Raw genomic sequence first — 25,058 nt, forward strand, 5'->3', positions numbered from 1 at the left:
CCCAACAGGAGACCTGCCCGAGGGGGTGAGAGGTGGATTCCTCCGCGCAAGCACAGCTGTGTAGCACGCCTTTGATCCAACAGCAGAGCTCAGTACATTATATCGGGGTCATCTCCTTCTCCTTTAGCCATCTGACACGGCTTACTGCAATTTCTTCCAAAAGCTTCCCTCCTTGCCCTGGCGGGGTGTTTCAGTTGGTTAGAGCATCATCCCAATACACTAAGGTTGTGGGTTCCATTCTTGGTCAGGGCACTTACAAAAATCAACCAAAGAATGTATAAATAAGTGGAAGAACAAATCGATGTTTCTCTTTCTCTTTCTCTTTCTTCCTTCCTCTATCTCTGTAACACAGTAAACAAAAATTTCCCTCCTTTCTGCTTAGACTGAGGGTGAGATGAAGATAGAAAATGAGAGATCAACAAGAGAAAACAATTATTTGTTTATTTATTGACAACAAATGTAAACATTTACTAAGTGCTCTTTGTGGGTCAGGCTTAGACTAAGCTCAATTTCTTACGTGCATTCTTTCTCTCACTTCTTATTATAGCCATCAAGTAGGTACATTTCAAACCCCATTTAGCAGTCGAGAAAACTGAGTCTGTGGAGAGGTTAAGAAACTTGCCCAAGGTCACACGTTAAGAGGCAGAGCTGGGACTTGATTCTGATGGGATGCCAAGGCTGTGCTCTTAACCACTGTGCTATACTGCCTCCCTGTGTTAGCATCTTTTATCTTTTGTTTCCAGCACCATGGAAGAGAAATAGAAGATAAGAAACCTGCTAGATGCCTGGAGGTATTATTATATGTGTTTGTCATTACATTAATACTATGTTATTGTGGAATGGCATGTTAAATTATTATGTTTATGTGAAACAACTGGGAAACTGAAATAGGCTCCAGCAAACATAATTCAAGCTGTTTGATCTGTGAAATATGATTATAATGATCTCTTTCTGCTGGCCTCTGTCTGTCTGTCTCTGGTTTTCTGAAGTGATCTTTTGTTTTGCATGAACAGTTGTTACTGAGCAATACCAGCTGCAGGAAAACAATTCATGACATTACCGCCTCCCCCAACTGCCCTCCCCTTCCTCCCACAGCCTCCAGTCCCAGCGTGTGCTATGATTTTGAATGAATGTGATTGACAGAGATGGGAAGCTATCACATGAATTTCTTGTATAAAATTCATTGAAGCAAAAGCTTCTCCAAGAGTGGCCCCAGCATTGTTATCTGGTTCAGACACAAATCTTCAAGGGAGGAAAAGGCTGCCGATACAATTTAATCGGAAGATAGAGAGGCAGAAGTAGGAACACTTTGGGGAATTTTGAACACTTTTTTTTTTTCTATTTTTGGCACCCTGAGGGATAGTTACATCTCAAAGCACAAATTAGAGTAAGGAGAACTTCTGAGATTATATAATGTCCTCTGTTAGACACATCAGATTTAGGGTTGGTCTAATTTACTTTGACTACTCATTTCTGAAAATTGCTTCTGGGGTGCAGAATCTGTCCTTAAATTAAGCCTTTTTCTTCTTCCTTACTTTGTTGTGAGAGTGCACTCAGCTACACAAAATCTTCAAATCTCCAGATCTTCAATAAAGGTAGAAAGCTTTCTGTTTATACTGAAGGTTCTCAGTCTTCCGTGTTTGTAGTCCACTTTCAAGTGCTAGAATTATTGGCAACACAAATCAAGGGTCCCCAAACCCCAGAACACACTACCATCCCCGTTACAATAAAACAGTCTCCCTTGGTGTCCATAAAAATAGCTACAGCAAGGGCATGGCTTATGTGCTTGCCTTTCCACGCCACATCTAGGTGTGAGGACAGCTGTTTTCTACCTTTTCCTGATGTCTTGTATGTTTACACATTTCAGAAAACATGCAATCTTTCTTTGTTGCTGGTCTGCTCTTACGCCACAGCTTTTATTTCTTTGTGAGATGAATCCTGCCCACCTCAGGAACAGTGTGCACAATTAGTTGCAGCAAAGATAAATTTCACAAGATTTGGTGAAGGGTTCAGATGCTGGGGTGCCATAGCGTACTATTGGAAAACCACTGCCTGATCTACTTGAAAATAAATAAAGCACTAAAGGGAAGAGCAGAATAAAAAAACCGAAAATGCACCCTGAGAGTGCTTGCCAAATGGCCCTACACTGGGGTGACAATGTTAGGTCACTTTTTGATTTAGTGACACTCAGAGTTGGCTGCTTTGGGTAACAAATGAACATGAGGTAGCTCAGTAAAGCCTGGATAATGAGTCAAGAATTTCAAGGGGCTCTTATAGTTTGATGGTTTAGAAGTAGATACATGGAAAGCAACATTAAATATGTGTACTTAAAAGTTGACTCTAGTTCAGTATTAAAGAATTTGATTAGCGAGTGCCTGCCATGCATTTAGAGAAGCTTTTTATTATCACTCCATGTTCAGAATTATCCAAGAGATTAGGCAAGTTTATTTTATTCTTGTGCACATTAATTTAGGAATTTGGCTGGGAAACTTTCTATCCTTTTTTTTTTAAAAAATTAGTTATTTTAGAGAGAAAAAAGAAGGGGGAGAGAGAGAGAAACATCAATTTATTGTTCCACTTATTTATGCATTCATTGGTTGATTCTTGTATATGCCCTGACAAGGGATTGAACCTGCAACTTTGGCGTATCAGGATGGCTTTCTAACCAACTGAACTACCAGCCAGTCAGCTCCTCTTCCCTTTTTTCTTAAATCAATCATCTAAAGTTGATACCATTAAATACTACAGAGTTCATTTTCCTCAACCTTCTTAGTATCACAAACAAATTAAATCTTGAGTAGCTTTGAGAAATGGGCCCAAAAGAGAAAGAATGAATAAAACCCAGTGAATTTCATTCAGAGTGAATGATATGCTTAATGCTTATATGCAACCTGACTAGGTACAAATATTTATAGATGGTTAATCATGTACCAAATATATATTCTAGGCTTTGGGAATAAAACAGTGAACCAGACAGACAGCAGTTTCTGTTAGTGTGAAGGGCAAATGATAAATAAGTATAAAAATAAATACATACATGCTAGATAGGGAAGAGTAGAGAGTTATGGGGTAGTAGTGCCAAGTCATAATGGGTAATTATGGAAGGACTTCGAATAAGGTGACATTTGAATAGAGGACTAATGGGTCTAGATATCTGTGGCAACCACATTCCAGGCGTAAAAACATCAGAGGCAAAGAACCTGAGGCCAGTTCCCATCCTGACTGTGGGTTTATCCGTGTGACTTGCTTTGGGCCATGGAATGTTAGTAGAGGCTTGGAAATCATGTGTGTTTCTTCTAGCCCTTTGCGTGATAGGCTGTATTCTTGTTTCCATCTCTGTCTGTCATGAGAGCGTGCCCTGGCTAACCTACTTCAGATGTGTGAGAAGAGTGTGGAGCAGAGAGCCAAGGCCATTGAAACCAGCTGACAGCTAGCCAAGTCCCAAACAGGAGAATGCTCAGCTAAGGCCAGCTGAAGTCCTCCCCAGATAGTTTCAAGCAGAAACTAGAGTCAGATGGAAGGAGATGGTGGACAGTGCAAAGGAAGAACCTGAGAACGGGATGAAGTACCAGTTTGAGACAGAAAGAGAAACTGGTAAACTGCCACTTTGGTGACAAAGAGGACTGAGAAGGGACCAGTGAATTTGATCATTAGAAGAATGTTGGTGTCTTTGAGAAAAGAATGTTTTGGTCTATAGTTATGGATTTTGAGGTCAAATTGCAGGGACTGAGTTAAGTTAAATGAGGAAGTGGAAGGAGAGAGTGTAGATTCCAAGAGACTTGTTAAAGAGAGATGAAATAGTAGCTGAGGGTTGAGAGAAGACATTGATGTGATTTGGGCATTTGTGCAGATAAGTTGGTGGTGGGGATTAGATTGGAATAAGGAAAAAGGTTCCAGAGAAAATGGGAAAAAGAAATGAGAGCACATAAGGGAGGTTGACTTTAGCAGGGGAAACGGCACTTCTTTTTCTGAAATGGAAACTAGAAGAGGAACATTTACCTTCACCATATCTTCACGTGGACCATTTATGGGCTATGCTTACAGAGATAAAATATCACAGTACATCATCAGTCATTCGACATAGTATGGCAATTGACATTTCTTAACTTTTTATCTTAGAGGTTAAAAGCATTTAAAAAATGAAATGTTAATATATTAGTCTTTTCAACAACCCAGTTGTTTATGTGACCAAGAAATGTCAAACTGTTAAGAGGTTAAAAAAAAAACCCAACAAAAAACCCCTCAAAGCACATGGTTTTTTACAGAATGGGAAATAAAACAGATGATATTTATCAAATGTATATTTATCCATTATAGTAACCGGTTTTGCTACATCTCCAAAATTTGGGGGTAATCAGAATAGATAATAATTGGGTGTATAATATAGATACAAATTTTATATGCTCTTTAAATTGATTATACCTTTATTTGGCTTTAGTACTTTATGAAATAGAAAAACATTTTCACAGGTATTTTCAAAAATAGGTCCGTAACTGTGTATATAAATATTTACTTGCTTGTATAATTAAGCTAAAAAACACATACAATAAAATATTTGTACTAAAATCATAGAAATTTACAGATAACTTAAAAATTTATTCATCAAAATTCTCTTCAATGTGGTTAATGTTTGTATGATATAACATAAATACCAAGAATTGATCTTTGAACCAAGATTTTATAATAAGGAGCAATTAAGGGGAGATTTCTCATTGTTATATTGGCTTGGTTTAAGGTAGTTCCAATACTCTGAGTTTGCTTTTAGAAAATATTTTATTAAGATATTTGGGGCCCTGGCCAGCTGGCTCAGTGGTAGAGCATTGGCCTAGCATGTGGATGTCCTGGGTTTGATTCCTGATCAGGACACACAGGAGAAGCGCCCATCTGCTTCTCCACCTCTCTCCCTCTTGCTTCTTTCTTTCTCTCTTCCCCTCCTGAAGCCATGGCTCAATTGGATCAAATTGTTCCTGGGCATTGAGGATGGCTCCATGGCCTCTGCCTCAGGTGCTAAGAAGAGCTTGGTTGCTGAGCAACAGAGCAAAACCCCAGATGGGCAGAGCCCCCTAGTGGGCTTTCTGGGTGGATCCCAGTTGAGGCACATGCGGAAGTCTGTCTCTGCCTCCCCTCCTCTCCTTGGATTAAAAAAAACAGTTTGGGTGACATTACTTTTTCACAGGGAATGCTAAGATAAGGATGAAAAAAGACTAAGGGTTGCTGCAAGTGAATGGACATTCTCTCTAGTTGCTTTCATGTCTTTTGACAGGAAGTGAACTGGCCACCCCCCACCCCACCTCTTGCCTCCTTTCCTTTTGCCCTCACACAGACTGTTGTTGTTGTTTTTTCTGTAAGGACAGGTGAGGGAGTTGAGGGGTCTCTCAGAAGGAGGGCTGCTTTGATCTCTGCTGGACCGGCAAGTGACCCTGGTCTCTTAGGTCATGCCTGTCTTTTTTGGGGGAAGGTCTGTCTTTTTTTAAGGATTCCTAGTTCCCGACTGTGTCTGTGCAAGGAATAAAAGCTGTTCCTGCACTCCTGACTGAGGAGGGGTGCTTGGCCTCAAATCCCAGTTCAGATTCCAACACACCCTATTGAAAAGGAAGCCTTACAAATCTGAATGTTGGTTTGAGCAACTGAGAATGAAAGCATTTTCTTTTAAATCCTTTGTGCTTTATGGAACACCTGAAGGGAAATGTCTTTAATTCTGGAGCCCTTAATAAAGAACTTAGGAAAGTTTGGTTTCTTTGATGAAGAAAAACCTGGTGCATAAAACAGATGATATAAGTAACCCTGCTTCTTTAAATGCTGTTGTTTTACCTATTTAGTGCATTGAGAATTCTTTGGAGATAAATCAAAATGTAAGCAAAACTGGGAGAGAAAGGAAAATAATAGGTTTTTCCCCCCATTACTGTATAGAGACACTAAGATATACTGTATAGAGACACTAAGACACTAAATTATTCCTAGGATGTCTAGAATTCTTAATAAAAGTTCTAAGAAAATATACTTTAAAAAATTGCACACAAGCCCTGGCTGGTTGGCTCAGTGGTAGAGCGTCGGCCTGGCGTGCAGGAGTCCCGGGTTCAATTCTTGGCCAGGGCACACAAGAGAAGCAACCCATCTGCTTTTCCACCCTTCCCCCTCTCCTTCCTCTCTGTCTCTCTCTTCCCCTCCCGCAGCCAAGGCTCCATTGGAGCAGAGATGGCCCGGGCGCTGGGGATGGCTCAATGGCCTCTGCCTCAGGTGCTAGAATGGCTCTGGTTGCAACAGAGCAACGCCCCGGATGGGCAGAGCTTCACCCTCTGGTGAGCATGCCGGGTGGATCCCGGTCGGGCGCGTGCGGGAGTCTGTCTGACTGCCTCCCCATTTCCAACTTCAGAAAAATACACACAAAAAAAATGCACACAAAGCTAAAGAGGAGAAGAATTTCATGTTCCGGGGAGTTTTCAGGAGCAGACATCTTAATGGGGTGACATTTAGGTGTCAAAGGAAAAATTGGTGTGTCACTCAAATTGAGCTCTCCTGCTCCTCTATTCTGTAACTCTAAAAGCTGATACTGAAACCATCGGAGGGCTTCCCATTTTCTTTTTTCTCTGGTTCCCAGGTCAACTCTTCATCTCCTCCAGCTCCTTCTGGCCCTGCTCTTCCTATAGACAACTACAGGCATGAATCCCTTGCTCTTCATTCCCTTGTACAGGGAGGGAAGACCCCAATTACAAATCAAACATTCCTACCCTCTGACAGGACGTGACCCCAATTACAAATCAAACATTCCTACCCTCTGACAGGACGTGACCGCGAGTAAGCTAAATCTTATGGTTTAGTTTTGAACTTCAAGTTCTGATGGCTTCTGGGGCTTCATTTTTGGTATTTTGAATTTACTATGTATAACTATTTACAGGGGTCCTCAGGTTACGACAGTCTCGACATACCATGTTTTGAGTTTATGACATTCACTCCCATAAAAACTTTGAAAAATGGAGACATGAGTGTTTTAGCTTATGCCGTTATTGTCATACTTATGGACTACATGGGTGGCTTAGTTTGGTTGTGCATGGCAGAAGAATACACAGTATTCTTTTTCTGTGGCTTAGTTGTGTTTTTATGTTCTAGATTATGATTTTACAATTGTATTAAGAGAGGTAAGTGACTTAGACGAGGGTGTGTTTTGACTTATACCAAAATTCGGGTTATGTCACTGTCATAGGAATGGAACTGTGTCATAATCCGAGGACCGTGTGTGTGTGTGTGTGTGTGTGTGTGTGTGTGTGTGTGTGGTTAACTCAAATTTAAAAGATTGAGTTAAGTTTGTATCTCCCCCTTAATACTTTAGTGAATCTCATTATCCTGAGATTAAGCCCAAGATCTTAGCATGTTTAGAATCTCCTATCCTCATTCTTTGTCTGGTTGACCCTTCTCTTCAAGTATTCAACTCAACATACATCATTTACAGAAAACGTCTGAGTATCAAGGATGTGTACAGGTACCTCATCTTTGCCTCTGTATCCCTTAGTATATTATAATAAAGTAATTTACTGATTGATTGGTTCAGCAAATATTTGTTGAATGCTTACTCTTATTGGCTTAACACTATAAACTCCACCAGGTCAGGGTTGTTTGTTATGAAACAGACTTTAATAAATATTTGTTCAATTAAAATAGATATATATTATTTTTAGTTTTAGGAAAATGCTTAATTGGTTACTCATGAATGAAATTTTCCTTAGGCAAAGTGATGTGGTTAAAAAAATCCTGTTGGAGTTAAAAACAGAATAGCTGCTGGTGGTGGCTAAAAGCCTAGTTTCAGAGTCAAATTACATGTGTTTTAAATCCTGGATCTTCTGCTTGCTGGCTTTGTGACATTCAGTTTCTTGTTTCTCACATGTAAGATGGAAATTACAACAACAGCTGCTCCACCAGGTTATTGAAAGCAGTAAGAGAGGAAGGTACAATTAAAAAAAAATGTTTATTTTATCAATTTAGAGGGAGAGAGAGAGACAGGAACATCAATCTGTTACTTTATGTGACCTGACGGGATCAAACCAGCAACTTCTACATTTTGGGACGATGCTTTAACCACCTGAGCTATCCCTCCAGGGCAGGAAGGTACAGTACAATTAAATGAAGAAGTACATTATAAACTTCACAGTGTTGTTATTTCTTTAATTAATTTATGCAGTTAATTAATTTTTTCAACCTCATCCTTGATAGTGCCTCTCAAAAACTTTAATGTCTATACAAATCACTTGGTCATTTTTAATAAAATGTAGTTTCTGATTCAGAAGATCTGCGAGGCTTGAGGGTCTGCATTTCTTTTTTTTTTTTTTTTTTTTTTTCTTTTTCTATTTTTCTGAAGCTGGAAACAGGGAGAGACAGTCAGACAGACTCCCGCATGCGCCCGACCGGGATCCACCCGGCACGCCCACCAGGGGGCGACGCTCTGCCCACCAGGGGGCGATGCTCTGCCCATCCTGGGCGTCGCCATATTGCGACCAGAGCCACTCTAGCGCCTGGGGCAGAGGCCACAGAGCCATCCCCAGCGCCCGGGCCATCTTTGCTCCAATGGAGCCTCGGCTGCGGGAGGGGAAGAGAGAGACAGAGAGGAAAGCGCGGCGGAGGGGTGGAGAAGCAAATGGGCGCTTCTCCTGTGTGCCCTGGCCGGGAATCGAACCCGGGTCCTCCGCACGCTAGGCCGACGCTCTACCGCTGAGCCAACCGGCCAGGGCGAGGGTCTGCATTTCTAACAAGCTCCTTGGGGATGCCCTGGTCCACAGAACACACTTTGGTCTAGTAGGGCAGTGGTTCTCGAACTTTATATGCACCAGAATCTCTCAGAGGGCCTGTGAAAACATGACTGCTGGGCTCCACTCCCCAGTTTCTACATTAGTAGGTCTTGGTTGGGGCCTGAGAACTTGCATATCTAACCAGTTCCTAGGTGACGCTAATGCTGCTAATTTGGGACTCTGTTCTTTGAGAATTGCTGATCTAGAAAACAAATGATTGTTTTACTTGGAGAGTAAATTACTTTTCTATGTTACTGAAAACAGGAATTAAAGACTTAAGACTTAGAGTCTACTCTTAAGATTTTAGGTCTGGTGCCTAAACACATTTAGTATAATTTAAAAAAATAATTAGCACTAATCTGTAGTTATGGTTCTGTATTTTCTAAGGCCTGCCACTGTTGTAGTAGTAATAATCTATTCTTGACCTGGGAAAGCCTGACAAGGATTGCTCTGAAAGCCAGCGAGATTTTGGCTCTTGACCAAATGTCCTCTCCCTCACATGGAGGAACAAAGGAGAGGAAAATATTTTAGTAAGGTTCTCATTAGGCATTGTGAACACTGGCTCATGCTTTGATAGCCTTTGCCACAATAAATAAGTACACTAGGATAATGGATTCTCTTCCTGGACTTAATGGAAGAGTTGGTATACTTGGCGGACGGGCATGGATTATATGACTCTTCAAGGGTTTACTTATAGAAAACCATTAAAACAGAAGCAGGGAGGTCAAATCTGTCTCTAAAAAAAGCGAAACTTAGAAATATGCAATATTAAAATATACTGAACTGAATCATCCTATGTTTGTTGGTTCTCTAGCTCTTTGGAGTCAAGAGATTTTCCTTGCAAATTCTAGATTAATTATCTTCCTAAGTCAGCCTGGTACTATTAAGTCAAGCAACCCCTCTAGTTTATTATTTATTTATATTATTATATTTTATTTTTAAAAATTTGTTAAAGTGACATTGGTTAATAAGATCATATGGGTATAAAGTGGATGTTTTTATGATACCCGATCTATATATTGCATTGTGTGCCCATCACCCAAAGTCAAACCATCTTCTGTCACTATATATTTGGTTCCTATTACCCCATATAACCTTTGACAACCCTTTTAGTTTAAAGAAAAAGAAAATAAAATGGCCATGGAACAAAATCATGCTTCCCTATCCTGAAGATGGACCAACTATGTATAATATATTTAACAGTAACTATATTTCATCTTCTATACAAAATAGAGTGCTATATTCTGGGAGTAAGTTCAAGAGTCATTCTTGACTCCAAGATGTTTACAATCTTAAGAGAAATGAGGATTTTTGTAAATAATTACACCGTAAGTAGAATGGAATAACTGGCATATCGCCCATATTCCCAATGTGAGGAGGGAATGCAGAGGAATCTCTGATATATTCTGGCTCAGGAAGTTCAGAAGGTTTAAAGAGGTAGTACTATGGGAGCTGAAATTTAAAAAAAAATAAAAGCATTTCAGTAGACAGAGGCAAGTTAGCTGTATTGAGCCTAGAACTGAAGTTTCCAATTATTGTGCTTTGCAGACATTGTAAGGTTTATTTTTCCTCAAATTGGTGGTATATAATGCAGAAAAAATATACGTGGACTTTATGAATGGAAATATGTGTTACATTTTGTTACACGAAAGGACAGTGGTTGCTTAGATATATTTTTGATTTCTATGCCTTTATTTCCCTAAGAGTCAATGGGATTTTGTTAACAAGATGACTGATTTTTCTATTGGCCCCATCTGCACAACTCTAAAATAGAATTCAAAGCTGATTATAGCTAAAAGACTAATAACCTCCAAAGACACACTTTAACTTTGGAGGACATATGAGTAAATTATTTCTTTACATCTTTCAGAGTCCAGATAATATGTATAGCAAGAAAAATGGGTAATTAACAAAGAAACCTAATAGATATAAATTTAAACTTGATGGAAATCAAACTTGTCTTTTTAAAAAAAAAAATTATTGATTGATTTTACAGAGAGAGGACAGGGGTGGTGGATGAGACATACCAAACTCATAGTTACTTCACTGTAGTTGTTCATTGATTGCTTGTCATATGTGCCTTGGCCAGGCAAGCCCAGGGTTTCGAACCGGCGACCTCAGCATTCCCCGTCAACACTCTATCCACTGCGCCACCACAGGTCAGGCAGTCTTGCTTTTTACTTGCAGCACCATCACACTTGCTTTGACACCCCACTAGATTATCATTTTCTTGGCTGTTCTATTTCCTTCCTATCAGCAATCTTCTGGTATCATTTCTTATGATCCAGCCTGGATTTGGTAACTTATTCCTTTGACCACTCTCATAAATTAACTTTACCTTTCTGACACTTTGTCTTTCCATTGCACTTACCCACCAAATCCTCAACCCTAGATTAATCCAGTATCTAGATGTCTTTATCCTTCTACTTTAAACTTATGTTACTATGTTTTGGTGTTGCTTGTAGTATATATCTATAACTGTGTTTTGTTTTATTTTTAAAACAATCTGAGAATATTTATTTTAAATTGGGGGAATTTGACTTGTTTATATTTATTGTAATTACTGACCTTTGGGGCAAATTTATGTCACTTTCATTGGAGATTTTTATAATGTTACCCCCACTTATTTTTTTTTTAGCATCACTTAATTGCTTCTCTCATCTTTATTAAAAATTACATTATTTTATCATATTTTAGTGGTTACCTTTACATATTTAACAGGTCTACTTAACAAGGTATCACATTAATAAATATCTCTATTCTTCTTCAGAACAATATCAGTACTACAGAATGTTTGAACTCTGACACCCTTGTCTCATATTCCATGTTACCGGAGTATAGAATTTTAGTTCCACTTTGTTTTTAATTCCCTCAGTTAGTCATTATTATTTTAATAAAATTTTAATTTTATGTAAGATTTCTATATTTATATATATAATCTAGACCTATTTTTAAAAGTATGTAAATCATAATAATACAGCTTGATGCCTTTTCACAAAGGGAGCAGCTCATGTAACGACCACCTAGATCAAGGAATAGAATATTACTAGTACCCCGGTGGCACCACTACGCCCCTTCTCAGCCACTACCTTCCCAAAATAACCATTATCTTAACTTGTGTCATTATTGATTCGTTTTGCCTGTTTGAAACTTATGTGGACTCTATGTTTGGCTTATTTCCCTCAATATTATTTTTGTGAGATCTATCTGTGTTGTTGTGTGTAGTTTGCTTCTATTGCTGTAAAACATTTCATTATATATATGAATATGTGTACCTTATCTACCCATTTTGTATTGTTATATATTTAGATTTTCTTCAGTTTGTCTATTACCAATAATCTACTATAAACATCTTTTATGTATCTTTTATATACAATTTGGGATACATGCGTTTAGCATAGGTTCATAGGAATGGAATTGTTGGGTCACTAGACAGGCAATTTACCTTCTCACCAATAGTGTAGGAGAGTTCTAGTTGTGCCACATTCTAGCAAATACTTGGTGTTGTTAGTCTTTAATTTCAGCCATTCTGGAGGCTGTGTAAAGATATCTCATGTTTTTTTTTATTATTAGTTATTTACTGATCACTAATGAGGGTGATCACCTTTTTTCATGTTTATTGGTCATTTTGATATCTGTTTTTGTGAAATGCCTATTCAAATTCTTTCTGTGGTTTGTACTTGTTGATTATGAACTTAGTTTTAGTTTGTTTTCCAGGTAAATAATAAACAGCAGAGCTGATTTTAGAACCCAGGCCATCTGGAGATGTTCTACCTGCTAGCATCTCAGGACCTAATAAGGTGGTACTCTTCCTTAAATTTGAGTTAGTGTAATTTAAGGAAACTAGGGGAAATCCCTGTTTCTAGAAAGAATAACTAATAAAAATACCAAGGAGATTTCAGTTGTTTTAGTTGTTACAACTGGTATATAATAATATAACATTTTCTCATACATTGTAACTGAGACAGCAAAAGAAAAGATGTGTGTGTGTGTGTGTGTGTGTGTGTGTGTGTACTTCCCCCCATTTCCTCCAAAGGTCATGTGAAAGCTGAGATAACTCAGAGAGATATTTCTACACTGAAAAAAAAATCTCTCAAATTTAAATAAATTCAAATCCCTTCTTGACATCTAGGCTGTATCTAGGACACATCTGGACTTTTGAAAACATCCAAATTGGACTTTTCCAGTTTTTAGCAGAACATTTAGTGAATAAAAATACAAGGAACTTACTAATCATGTTTTCTTTCTCTCTTTCTTTTTCCTCCCTCCCTCCCTCCCTCCTTCCCTCCCTCCCTCCCTCCCTTTCTTCCTCCCTCTCTTCCTCCCTTCTTTCCCTCCTTCCTTCCTTCTTTCCTTTCTTCCTTTTTAAAGGGCAGCAGCATTTCTGCGGGACCTACATCTCCATAGCATAGCCTTTATTTCTTACACCATTGCAGACCTGCCCATGTTAGTGGAGGAAGCTGATGTTCAAAGGGTGTGGTTTCTGAGGTTGCCACATGGCCTTGCCATGACTTAAAATATCACTCTCTGGCAGCCAGATGGCCTGGGCAAGCACCAAACATGGGATTCACTGATCTCAGAACTTGATGCCTGAGACTGGAGGCTCTTTCACCACACTTAAGTTTCTGTTTCTAAATTATCTGGAACACTTTAAGCCTTAAACCAGGATTTCACTCTTTTTTTCCTCTTTGCTTTAGTGAAAGTAGAAGGTGAGAATTAATTTTGGGCCAAGAAAGTGAATGCTGACCTTTCATCATTCCCCTGAGAACACTAATCTTTACTTTCCAGAAGAAAGTCTCCCTTCTTCAGCCTAAATTCTTTGGAAATTGTGGGCATAAGATGTGGAGAAACCCATGGGGAACTTATTCTGGGAGTCTAAAAATAGGGAAACAGCTTCAGTTTACTCTTCAGGTTCAATTCTCTACTGTGTGAAGATGCAGAAAATGCAGCTTACTTCCAGATAGTCAATGATAATGTCTTGAAAACTTAGAGAAACAGTTAACTTGAAGGAAAAAGGTAAAAAATATTATTTAGAGAAGAAAATTACTTTTTTTTCTATTTACAGAATGGAAAAAGAGATAAATTGATTCAAAAAGAGAAAAATATATATGTTAAAGGAGAGAGTTTATTTATCAAACATTTATTGAACACCTATATGGAAGGGGTAGCTCTAAGCTCTAGAAATATAATAGTCAGTAGAATAGATAGACATGTTATTTTAGCCTCATAGACTTCCCACTCTAATGGAAGGCACACGGAAGGAGTGCTACTCCAGTGTGTTTGTGTCAAGAAGGGTCAGAAATTTCTCTGAAGGTGTGATGTTCAAGCCAAGAACTGAAAGTGGCTAGATGGAAAAAGTCTTTAATTTAGTTTGGCTTCTTTTTCGGTGATCCTGTTACAAAACAAAACAAAACAAAACAAAACAAAATAAAAATCTAGTTTGAAATATTTTGTTTTTTCTCTGCTTCTATGGTTGCCTGTCACAGAGAAAATTCTAATTTCAATGAAGTACAATTGGATTTCTACCTCTTTCTCTATTTCTATCATAGCTATATATTATTTTCTATATCTCACTATATTATGATTAATTGGTTTACATGTCTGTCACTCCCTCTAGATTGTGAATCTCTTAAAATCAGGGATTAGATCTTAATAGCTTCTGTTCTGGCACATTGTAGCTCTATGAGCAAATAACAAAATCAAGATGAATGAATAAAAAATGGATTGCTTCCATAGCATCATTTTGCATTGATAAAAGTCTCATATTAAAATATACTTTCTCGTAGATATTTTTTTCAATCTTTATTACATTTATTGAGCATACCATGTGCTGGCCCAGTGTTTGTCATGGGGGTATAAGCTGACCAACATGGACATGACACTGTTTTTTTTGGCGTGTACAGTCTAATGGAGGAAGATAGACTTTATCTATACAATCACTCCAGTATCTAATTCCTAACTCTATCTAATTCCTAACTCTATTATAAAAGACAGTGTAGGTTAAAGATTAAAATAAAAATTTTAGCCAGGAAGTTTTAAAGTTTCATTAGATTTTTGGATGCCTATAAGAATTGTAACTTTTATTTTCTCCCTTTCTCCTCTCCTCTCCTCTTGCAATCATTAAGTTTTAAAACTCAAGATGTGTAAGTTCTACAAAGAAAAGAGGCATAAGTGAATATTTATTATAGATCTTTTAGCTCCTTGGCTTGGCTCAACTGTTTATGGCAAAACACATTTTTTTTTGAACAACAGCCTGATTTCCCCAAAGTTATTTCCCAGTGGTCTTGATATTTAATGTGTCAGAGCCCTACTTTGCAAGAAAAGTTTGGAATTCTAAAAAATTACCAACATTTATAAACAGGGGTGTATATCCTTGTATATTAAGAATTTGAAAAAGACACATAAATACAAGAGGTAGAAAATAAGAGCAAGTCATTTGTACTGCTCTCCAAATGTCAGGAAGATTACGCTTAGAAGCTTATGAAATAATTATATACAGCACAACATATATATTTTGTTCTGGCTCTAAATCTAAAAAAAAATTAAAAAAAGAACTTTTTAGTATTAGGATGTGAACACTGGAGAGTGAGCTGACCTCTTTAATATAGAACACACTTAAGTTGATGTCTCATTGTTGCCTTTAAAATTTGTGGGTATATATTAGAAAACACCCTCAGCATTGTTTTTCTTTCTATTCTCCTATTTACCTTTCATCCTTTCCTTTATTCACTTTTTGTCCCTGAATGATAACATGTGAACCACTGAGCTGTGTTGCTAATACATATGCTCTTGATGTTTTTTTTTTTAAAGGTATAAAAGGGAAAGGGCACTTAAAATGGTATGATAATATGGAAGAATACTTTTCACAGATTATTATTTTTTTTTAACAAAGGAAACTGCTCATAATCTAAAAAGGAAAAGCTTATTTATAATTGTTGATTAATATCATGCTATTCTTGATGGAAATCATTCTAGTCTGGTATTTAGTTGCTTACCATTTTAATAAAAAATACCAGAGCTGAATTGGTAAGAATAAAAATAGCAAGTTAAGAAAAACAGAATAAACAAACTGAAAAAATAAAAAGTGTGAACCACGACTGAAAGCCTCACCACTAAGGTAGGCCACTTCCCCACCTCGGTGTCCTCTGTAAACCCCTTGTCAGTCACAGATAACAGCCAAGTAAGAACTGTATAAGAGAAGCAGAGGGGAATTGTGGTTACCAGGGGCAAGGAAGTGGGAGTGGGGAGATGCTGGTCAGAAAGTAAAACATGCAGTTATGTAGGATGACTCTGTAGATATCTAGTTCACAGAATAATGATGGTAGTGATGATAATACTATATTGAGTACTAAAAATTAGTTCAGAGAGTACATTTCAGGTGCTCTTACTACACCTACACAACAGGTAACCGTGAAACGTGATGCTATGTTCACTAACTAAGCTGGAGTAATTGTTTCACTAAGTATATGTATATCAAATCATCATGTTGTACACCTTAAATATATATAATTTTTATTAAAAAAAGAATCATATATAAGGTGCCTTAAATCATATGTCCTGAATCATGCAGTTTCAACAGGGTGATATTGTCTGCAAGGAGGTGACAGTTTGTGTGTATACATAATATTACTTTATTAATGTACAAACCATAGATGTAGAGTGTATAAATAAATATGCAGTATACTTATGATATTAACATTTCACAGTAGGGGAGCAATTAGAAAAAAATGTTTAAAAGGTTTCTTAGGGAGAGGGCAATAATAAAAAATGGTTGAGAAACATTGTTCTTAATGGCACCTTTGTGTGGTGTAGAGGAGATAATTTACTTCTGGGTAAAACTAGTTAATTTTAAAGAATTTGATATTTATATAGTAGCATCAATTAGAAAATTACTGTGTTGCCTGACCAGGCGGTGGCGCAGTGGATAGAGCGTCGGACTGGGATGCAGAAGGACCCAGGTTCGAGACCCTGAGGTTGCCAGCTTGAGCACGGGCTCATCTGGTTGAGCAAAAGCTCACCAGCTTGGACCTAAGGTCACTGGCTTGAGCAAGGGGTTACTCGGTCCGCTGAAGGCCCATGGTCAAGGCACATATGAGAAAGCAATCAATGAACAACTAAGGTGTCGCAATGCGCAACAAAAAACTAATGATTGATGCTTCTCATCTCTCTGTTCCTGTCTGTCTATCCCTGTCTATACCTCTCTCTGACTCTCTCTGTCTCTGTAAAAAACAAAAAACTGTGATGAGATAAAGCCAGATGATAGTGTGGCTAATAAATGATGAAAGAGCCTGGCCTGACCTGTGGTGGCGCAGTGGATCAAGCGTCGACCTGGAACACTGAGGTCACTGGTTCAAAACCCTGGGCTTGCCTGGTTAAGGCACATATGGGAGTTGATGCTTCCTGCTCCTCCCCCTTCTCTCTCTCTCTTTCTCTCTCTGTCTCTCTTCTCTAAAATGAATAAATAAATAAAAGTAATTTTTTTTTTTAAAAAAAGAAAGAGCCTGAGGCAAATTGACAGGCTTCTTTCTCAAAAGCTTTACTATAGGTCAACAAACCTGGGCCAAAATTAACTCTATATTGTCAATAACAAGGCAAATCCTGTTTGCTTATTTACAGAATGTCATTTATAGATTTTTATTTACAGAATCTATAGTTTTAATGTGTACATGTACAAAAGACATTCTCTTAACTGACCCACTTGTAACTAACTTGGCAGATTAAGAGAGTTTTATCCAAGCCCTCTGTAATATGTCTGGGCTGAGGTTCATGGAAATTTGAACACCCAAGACTAGTAGGCTATACATGCTTCTCTTCTCCTCATTTGAGTTATAAGCTTACCAAGAGTCAGCTTGGTTTATTCCTAAACCTGTTAATTCCATTTGCATCTGTTACTATAATTTGTCATTATTTAGTGAAATAGCAGGTAAACTGAATGCAAAAAACAACAACAAAAATAGGATTATTGTTTCTACAAAACCCGAGTTGAATGTTTCAGAAAGAGTCAATAAATAGAATCACAACTTTAAATTGACTAGCTCTACCCTCTGGGCTCCAGAAGGCTCCAACCTCACAAAACCTGGTGGTCTTACCCTTCCAAGTTCTGGGCAGAATCCAGGACAGACTGAATTGTGTGGTTCTAGAACAGGGACCATTTTCCTTCACACACCAAACTAGTGTACAGCCCCCCCCTTCCCATGTCCAAATCTTGGTCTGTTTGGGCTAAACTCTAATGGCCTCACCCTGACAACTTCCTGAGACCCTACTCCACCACAAAGATCTGCAGGCAACCAGCAGGGGGAAGCTAGAGTTGAAATCCCTCAGGACATTTGCTGAGTGGCCTCAGACCCAGCACTGGTACTGAGATTGAACCTGTATAAATCCTGTGAACACCACCTGCCCTGACCTGGAGCCTCATTGAGAACCTACCTCATTCGACTTAAGTACCATCAGAGGCTCTTTCAGTGATTGAGCCTAACAGGCAGGCAACAGGTACAGGCAAGTGGAGGCAGATCTTGGGTTGCCTTAGAACTTTTGCCACCATGTCCCTGGGCCTGATGCTGGTAAAAGTCAGCCTTGGTGCACAGCTTGGTCCTTCCCTGCATACCCAGGCCCAGCAGAGGCAGCTAGAAATTGTGGCTCACTTTGTAGCTTCAAACAGATTTCCCAGGCTAGTCATTGGAGTGTATGATATTGGTCTATACCAGAGTCCCTCCCAAGAGGCCCCAGAACCAACACACCCAGTTTTCAACTTCAGATAACAACAGAATAGTATCCAATTAGCTTCACAAGAAGCATATTCAAAGAGAGATCGCAGCAGGTCCCCGACACTGCTGAGGTAAATTCTACTTCATGTGGCTAGCTACTGGACAGCAGCTTGTACACTGTGGTTGGGGTCAATCTTCATAATTTTCCAGCCTGAGGGTTGACCCTATGCATGGACAGGCCAATATTAATTAAAAATTAATTACAAGAGGAGGGCCCACATAACCCACACAAAGGATATTCCTGGAGCACCCAGCTTAGGTGATCAAGGAGACTGTGGCACAGGTCACATAGGACACTTACTATGGAAGGCTAGCCCACCAAGACTGGAAGTAATAGCAAATCTACATAATATATAGAAACAAACACAAAGAGGCAGCAAAAATGAGGTGACCAAAACAACAACAACAACAAAACAACCTGCTGAGACCAGCTCGGCAATGGGTGTACACGAAAGGAAAGCACTGCAGGACTTAAGAAAAAACACACAAGACACAACATAGCGAAGAGATGGGTACAGGGGACTCCCAGCCTCTAGGACTAGGAGCACAGATTTCTGCAGCCTCATCCTATTTATTTGTTTCTTTAATCATTAAGCAAATTAGTAGAACATGAGTTAAATTAGCAGCGCATGGATTCAGGTGTAGAGAAGGATGATTAACTAATACCTTTCAGGTATGCTGGAAATGGCTATAGGGATCAGCTGCCTCCTTTATGTATTTTTTCTGAAGTTGGAAACAGGGAGGCAGTCAGACAGACTCCTGCATACGCCCAATGGGGATCCACCTGGCATGCCCACAAGGGGGCGATGCTCCGCTCATCTGGGCCGTTGCTCTGTTGCAACCAGAGCCATTCTAGTGCCTGAGGCAGAGGCCATAGAGCCATCCTCAGCGCCCAGGCCAACTTTGCTCCAATGGAGCCTTGGCTTGGGAGGGGAAGAGAGAGGCAGAGAGGAAGGAGAGGGGGAGGGGTGGAGAAGCAGATGGGCGCTTTTCCTGTGTGCCCTGGCCAGGAATCGAACCCAGGACCCCTGCACACCAGGCCAACGCTCTACCACCGAGCCAACCGGCCAGGGCCTCAGCTGCCTCCTTTGAACAATCTTATCAGTGCTTGCTGGGGCAGCATTCTGCCCCCACAGGACTTGGAGTTCCAAAGTCCACACCAAAGACTTGTTTTAGGGCAGCAGTCTAATCTTTGGCCATTTTCCTACAAAACCAAACAACCCCTCCCCCCAAAGAAACAAAACATGCTCCAAATGAAAGAGAGCAGGAAAAATCTCCAGAAAAGTGTAAAATGAAATGGAGACAAGCAATTTATTAAATATAGGTTAAAAAAAATAGTTATAAAGATTCTTAAGGTACTTAGTGAAAGCTACAATAGCATTAAAAAGGAAGTAGCAACCATACAAAAGAACCAGTTAGAAATGAAAACTACTATATTTGAAATGAAAACTAAAAACTAGAGGGAATAAACAGTGGGTTGGATAAAGCAGAGGATTGAATCAGTGATTTGGAAGACAAGGTAGCAGAAAACACCCAACCAGAGCAGCAAAAAAGAAAAAAGACTTAAAAAAATTAGGATAGTTTGAGAGAACTTTGGGACAACATGAAGCATAACAACATTAGCTTCATAAGAGTACCAGAAGAAGAAGAGAGAGAACAAGGGATCGAGAATCTATTTGAAGAAATAATGACTGAAAGCTACTCTAACCTGATTAAAGAAAAAGATACACAAGTCCCAAAAGCACAGAGAATTCCAAACACAATGAACCCAAAGAGGTTCACACCAAGACGTACTATAAAACTGACACAAAAGAAATACAAAGAATTGTAAGGAAATATAATGAACAATGATGTGCCAACAAATTGGACAATCTAAACAAAATGTATACATTTCTCAAAAAAACAATCTTCCAAAGCTGAAAAAGGAAGGATCAGAAAAACCTGAATAGACAAATTACAACTAATGAAATGGAAACAGTAATCAAGTTCCCAAGAAAGGCCCTGGATCAGATAGCTTCAGAGGTATATTTTACCAAACATTCAAAGAAGAACTAACACTTGTCCTTCTCAAACTATTCCAAAAATTCAAGAGAAACTCCCCTCCCCCAAGCTCATTTTATGAAGCCAGCATTATTCTAATTCCAAAACCAGTTAAAGATACTACAAAGACACAAAATTATAGGCCAATATCCCTGATGAACATAGATGTTAAAAATTCTCAACAAAGTATTAGAAGATATTTTGCTATACATTAAAAGTATCATACTCTATGAACAAGTGGGATTTATTCTGGAGATGCAAGGTTGGCATACTATCTGCAAATCAATAAATGTAATATACCACATAAACAAAATAAAGAATAAAAATTATATGATAATAACAATAGTTGCAAATAAAAAAAAGCATTTGATAAAATCCAGCACACAGTTATGATAAAAACTCTCAGCAAAGTAGAAATAGAAGGAACATACCTCAACATAATAAAGGCCATATATCACAAACCCACAATGAACATCAAACTCAATGGGCACAAACTACAAGTGTTTAAAGATCAGGATTAAGACAGAGATGTCTGCTTTTACCACTCTTATTCAACATAGTACTGGAAGTTATAGCCACAGCTATCAGACAAGAAGAAATAAAAGGCATACAAATTGGAAAGAAAGAGGTAAAACTGTCATTATTTGCCAATAACATGATACTGTATATAGTAGAACCTTAAAAATTCCACCAAAAATAATATTAAAACTGATAAATAAATTTAGTAAAATAAAGTACAAAATAAATATCTGGAAATCAGATGCATTTTTATGCACTAATAATGAACTATTAGAACAAGAAACTAAGAAAACAATCCCATTTACAACTACATCAAAAACAAAACAAACCACCTAGGAATAAATTTAACCAAGTGTGTAAAAAGGCTGTACTTCTAATATTATGATACCAAAGAATGACATTAAAGAAGTTACTAATAAGTGGAAGCATACACCATGTTCATAGATAGAAAGAATTCACATTGTTAAAATGACCATACAACTGAAAGTAATCTATAGATTCAACTCAATTCCTATCAAAATTCCAATGGCATATTTCACAAAACTAGAAGAAAGATTCCAAAATTTATATGGACACAATTGATATACTACTAAGCCATAAAAAAGAAGTCAATAATTACCTTTTATAACAGCATGGATGGACCTGGGAGAGTATTATGCTGAGTGAAATAAGCCAGTCAGAGAAAGACAAATACTATATGATTTCACAAAACAAAGTACAAACAAAATAGAAACAGACTCATAGATACAGGGAACAGATTGACAGCTGTCAGAGGGAAGAGGGGTTGTGGGGCTTGGTGAAAATGGTGACAGGATTAAGGGAAAACATCCTCATAGGCACACACAGCAGTATGGTGATTACTAGAGGGAAAGGGATGTGGGGGAGGTAGACGGGGTGAAGGAGGGATAAATGATGATGGAAGGAGACTTGACCTGGGGAACACGCGATACAATATACAGATGCTGTATTGTAGAATTGTACACCTGAAACCTGTGCAATTACACGAAACAATGTCATTCCAATAAATTCCATAAAAAACCCAGCCAATTAAAGTATTAAATATCTCCCTCCCCCAAATAAAATCTCCACTTTACTTAAAAAAAAAAAGTTAGGCCAGGTTATATTGGAATGATACTGAAATGACCAAGAATTTACCCCACGGGTAAGGTTGGAGGGAAACAGTGAAATGGCCCAGGGAGTAAAGAGTGACATAGAATCTGCAGGTGACAAGTCAGTAAGTGTCAAGAGTATTCAGAGGAGAAAGAATATTGTGAACTGGCATGTCTTGGAAAAGTATTGTGAAAGAATGGTGTTATGTTGGAGTGGTGAAGGCTGATGTGTTATGCTTGGATAGACAGAGAGGACAGGGGAAGGTGTTTCAAGTTGTGAACAGGTCATGGAATAAGCAAAGGCCAAATGACAGGAAGGAGTGTGGTGTTTTTGGTGTTTTGAGTTTATGAAGTGTGGAGGTTTTGGACTGTGAAAGGTTTGGAATGCTGGACTGGAGATTTTTTGTTTTTGTGCTTTTTGCTTTTTCTGTAGAAAAGTGATTATTGTTTGGCTACTGCCTTTTAGAATTTTCTCAAAGCGCTAATCTTTACTGACGTTATTCTGTGAGCCAGAATTCATTCTGACATTGAAGTTTTGAGGCTGTAAGAAATTGCCGACACTTATAAACATAAGTAAATAGTCAAACACATTAAAATAGAAAAGAACCGATGGAAATAGATTAGAAAATTAGAAAACGACATTTGAGTTTGCCTCGTAGTTCATTTGGAGAGTACATTTTCAGAAGCTTTTGTCTGGTAAACCTCATGTCTTTATCTTTGAACCCTGATCTTCAAGAGCACTTTATCTTAGAATGTCAGCCCTTCAAATTTGTGGGTTTTTTCCATAGAACTGAATGTAAACTAAGTTAATTCTGCCACTTCCACTTCCTTTTGACTTTCCATTCACTGTTTTTGTAAAGCACAATAACAATGTACTGATTTGTGATGAGATATTGAGTGGTCATGAGAACCAGTCTGACCAGGGTCTTCTATTTCATTAAGTAGGCCAACATAGAAAGCCAAGTTACCATCAAGATTTTAGGTGAGGTGTAATCAGAATGAGGGTAATTCTTTTTGGATGAGACAAATGGTTAGTGATATCGAGCGATGCATGCTCAATGTGTCCATTTCCTAAAGGGTCTTTCTTAATCTTCACTGCTTACTTCCTTCAGGGTCCTAATGTGAAAGAAGTGGCATGATCAAAGGTGTACTCAAGGAGACTTTAACTAAAGGATTCTTTTTTTTTTTTTTACAGAGACAGAGAGAGTCAGAGAGAGGGATAGATAGGGACAGACAGACAGGAATGGAAAGAGATGAGAAGAATCAATCATCAGTTTTTCGTTGTGACACTTTAATTGTTCATTGATTGCTTTCTCGTATGTGCCTTGACTGGGAGGCTACAGCAGACCGAGTAACCCCTTGCTCAAGCCAGTGACCTTGGGTTCAAGCTAGTGAGCTTTTTTTTTTTTTTTTTTCTCAAACCAGATGAGCTGTAGCTGGTGACCTAGGGATCTTGAACCTGGGTCCTCCGCAGCCCAGTCCGACAATCTATCCCCTGCACCACCACCTGGTTAGGCTAAAGGATTCTTAACAGAAATATGCACAGGGTTAAGGGAATTAACAAAGATGATGAAGCACCGAGGAAACTAACAATGTTAAGATGCTGCTCCTGCTTCTAGTCCTGGAAAGATGAGAGGAGTGAGTGGTGATGGGGAACCCAGAATGAGTTATTGCCATGGAGAGGAACATCCAACCAGAGCTGTGGGTATCAGTAGAGGAATGAAAACACAGTCAGGGAGGGAGAAGACAGAATAAATACCCAGGTCTCTCTCTCTTCCCACCCTTCAATCTTCTCCAATCAGTTGGAAGCCAGATGGCAAGAGAGCCTGGACGATAAAGCCAAAGAGATCTACCTCTTGGGGTGCAGCAAGGAAAAGCCAAGATTAAGTCTGGAGAAGACAAAGAACAGCCAGCACTCTAGTAATTCAACTCATCAGTTCTTTAGAAATTCATATAATTTTACTTCCTTCTTAGAGAAGCACTTTATTAAAATTTGAAAAGTTAAATATTTGAAAAATTATTTTTTAAAAATTAAGCCACTATTGGGGTTTTGGAGAGGGTTCAGTAAATAGAACATACTGGGGAATACTCCAAGTGCTGGCAGGTGGGAGCTAAAAGACCATGCTTATGATTGGTCAAGTTAGGTTGGAGGGAACAGCTTCATGGGAGCACCTATGAATCTACCAATGGAGCTGAGAAAATTAAATTTGTTTTGTGATATTAGCACAATTCTTCTGTCTTCTCTACCTGGTCGCAGATGGCACCAAACCAAGTGGGGAAGAGCCTGTTCTGAGAGGTGTGCTTCCTTGGGGCAGTTTGGCCTCCCCCCACTCAGAGGAAATGGGGAGGAGAGGGCAGGCTTACCCACAAGGGCGAAGCTGGAAGTGTGAAGTCCAGCGGACGCCCTTTGAGAGCAGCTCACACCTGGAGGAAGGGTGATGCTGGGCCACACATGCCTCATTAGTTTTCCTGAGCTTATCAAGCAAGAAAGTCTCTCTGCCGCCTTGGGGCAGAGTGAATGAAGGGCATTGGAGGGGACGGCCTTTTCTCCACTCCATTTTCTCATTCATTGGTTCATTCAACTTGCATGCTTCCAACAGTGAGGCATCTTAGATGCTGGCAAGGTCGAGATGAATAGGACGCCATTTGTTCCTGGATGGTAATGACCAGAACAGCTGATAGTTACTGAGGGTGTTCCTTAAGGCAGGGCATGCTTTTATTTATTTCTCACAAAAAGAGTCACAGCCACCACAGAGACAGACACTGTTACTGACTTTATTTTGCAGCTGAAGAAACTGAAGCTTGGCAAGGTTAAGGGACTTACACAAAACCACAGAAATTAGTTAGTG

General features: G+C 38.8%; 1 protein-coding gene across 1 annotated transcript in view; it reads left to right on the top strand.

The window, feature by feature from the left end:
* The first annotated feature begins 745 nt into the window (after positions 1–745).
* The window catches only part of CD28 (CD28 molecule), an 87,914-nt gene continuing 63,601 nt past the window's right edge, over positions 746–25,058 (top strand). The window contains exon 1 of the mRNA XM_066345630.1: positions 746–791. Within this exon, the coding sequence (XP_066201727.1) occupies positions 782–791 (10 nt within the window). The 5' untranslated portion in view covers positions 746–781. The remainder of the gene's footprint in view (positions 792–25,058) is intronic.

This window comes from Saccopteryx leptura, chromosome 7, assembly GCF_036850995.1.
Source record: "Saccopteryx leptura isolate mSacLep1 chromosome 7, mSacLep1_pri_phased_curated, whole genome shotgun sequence".
In the NCBI taxonomy this organism is placed as follows: domain Eukaryota; kingdom Metazoa; phylum Chordata; class Mammalia; order Chiroptera; family Emballonuridae; genus Saccopteryx; species Saccopteryx leptura.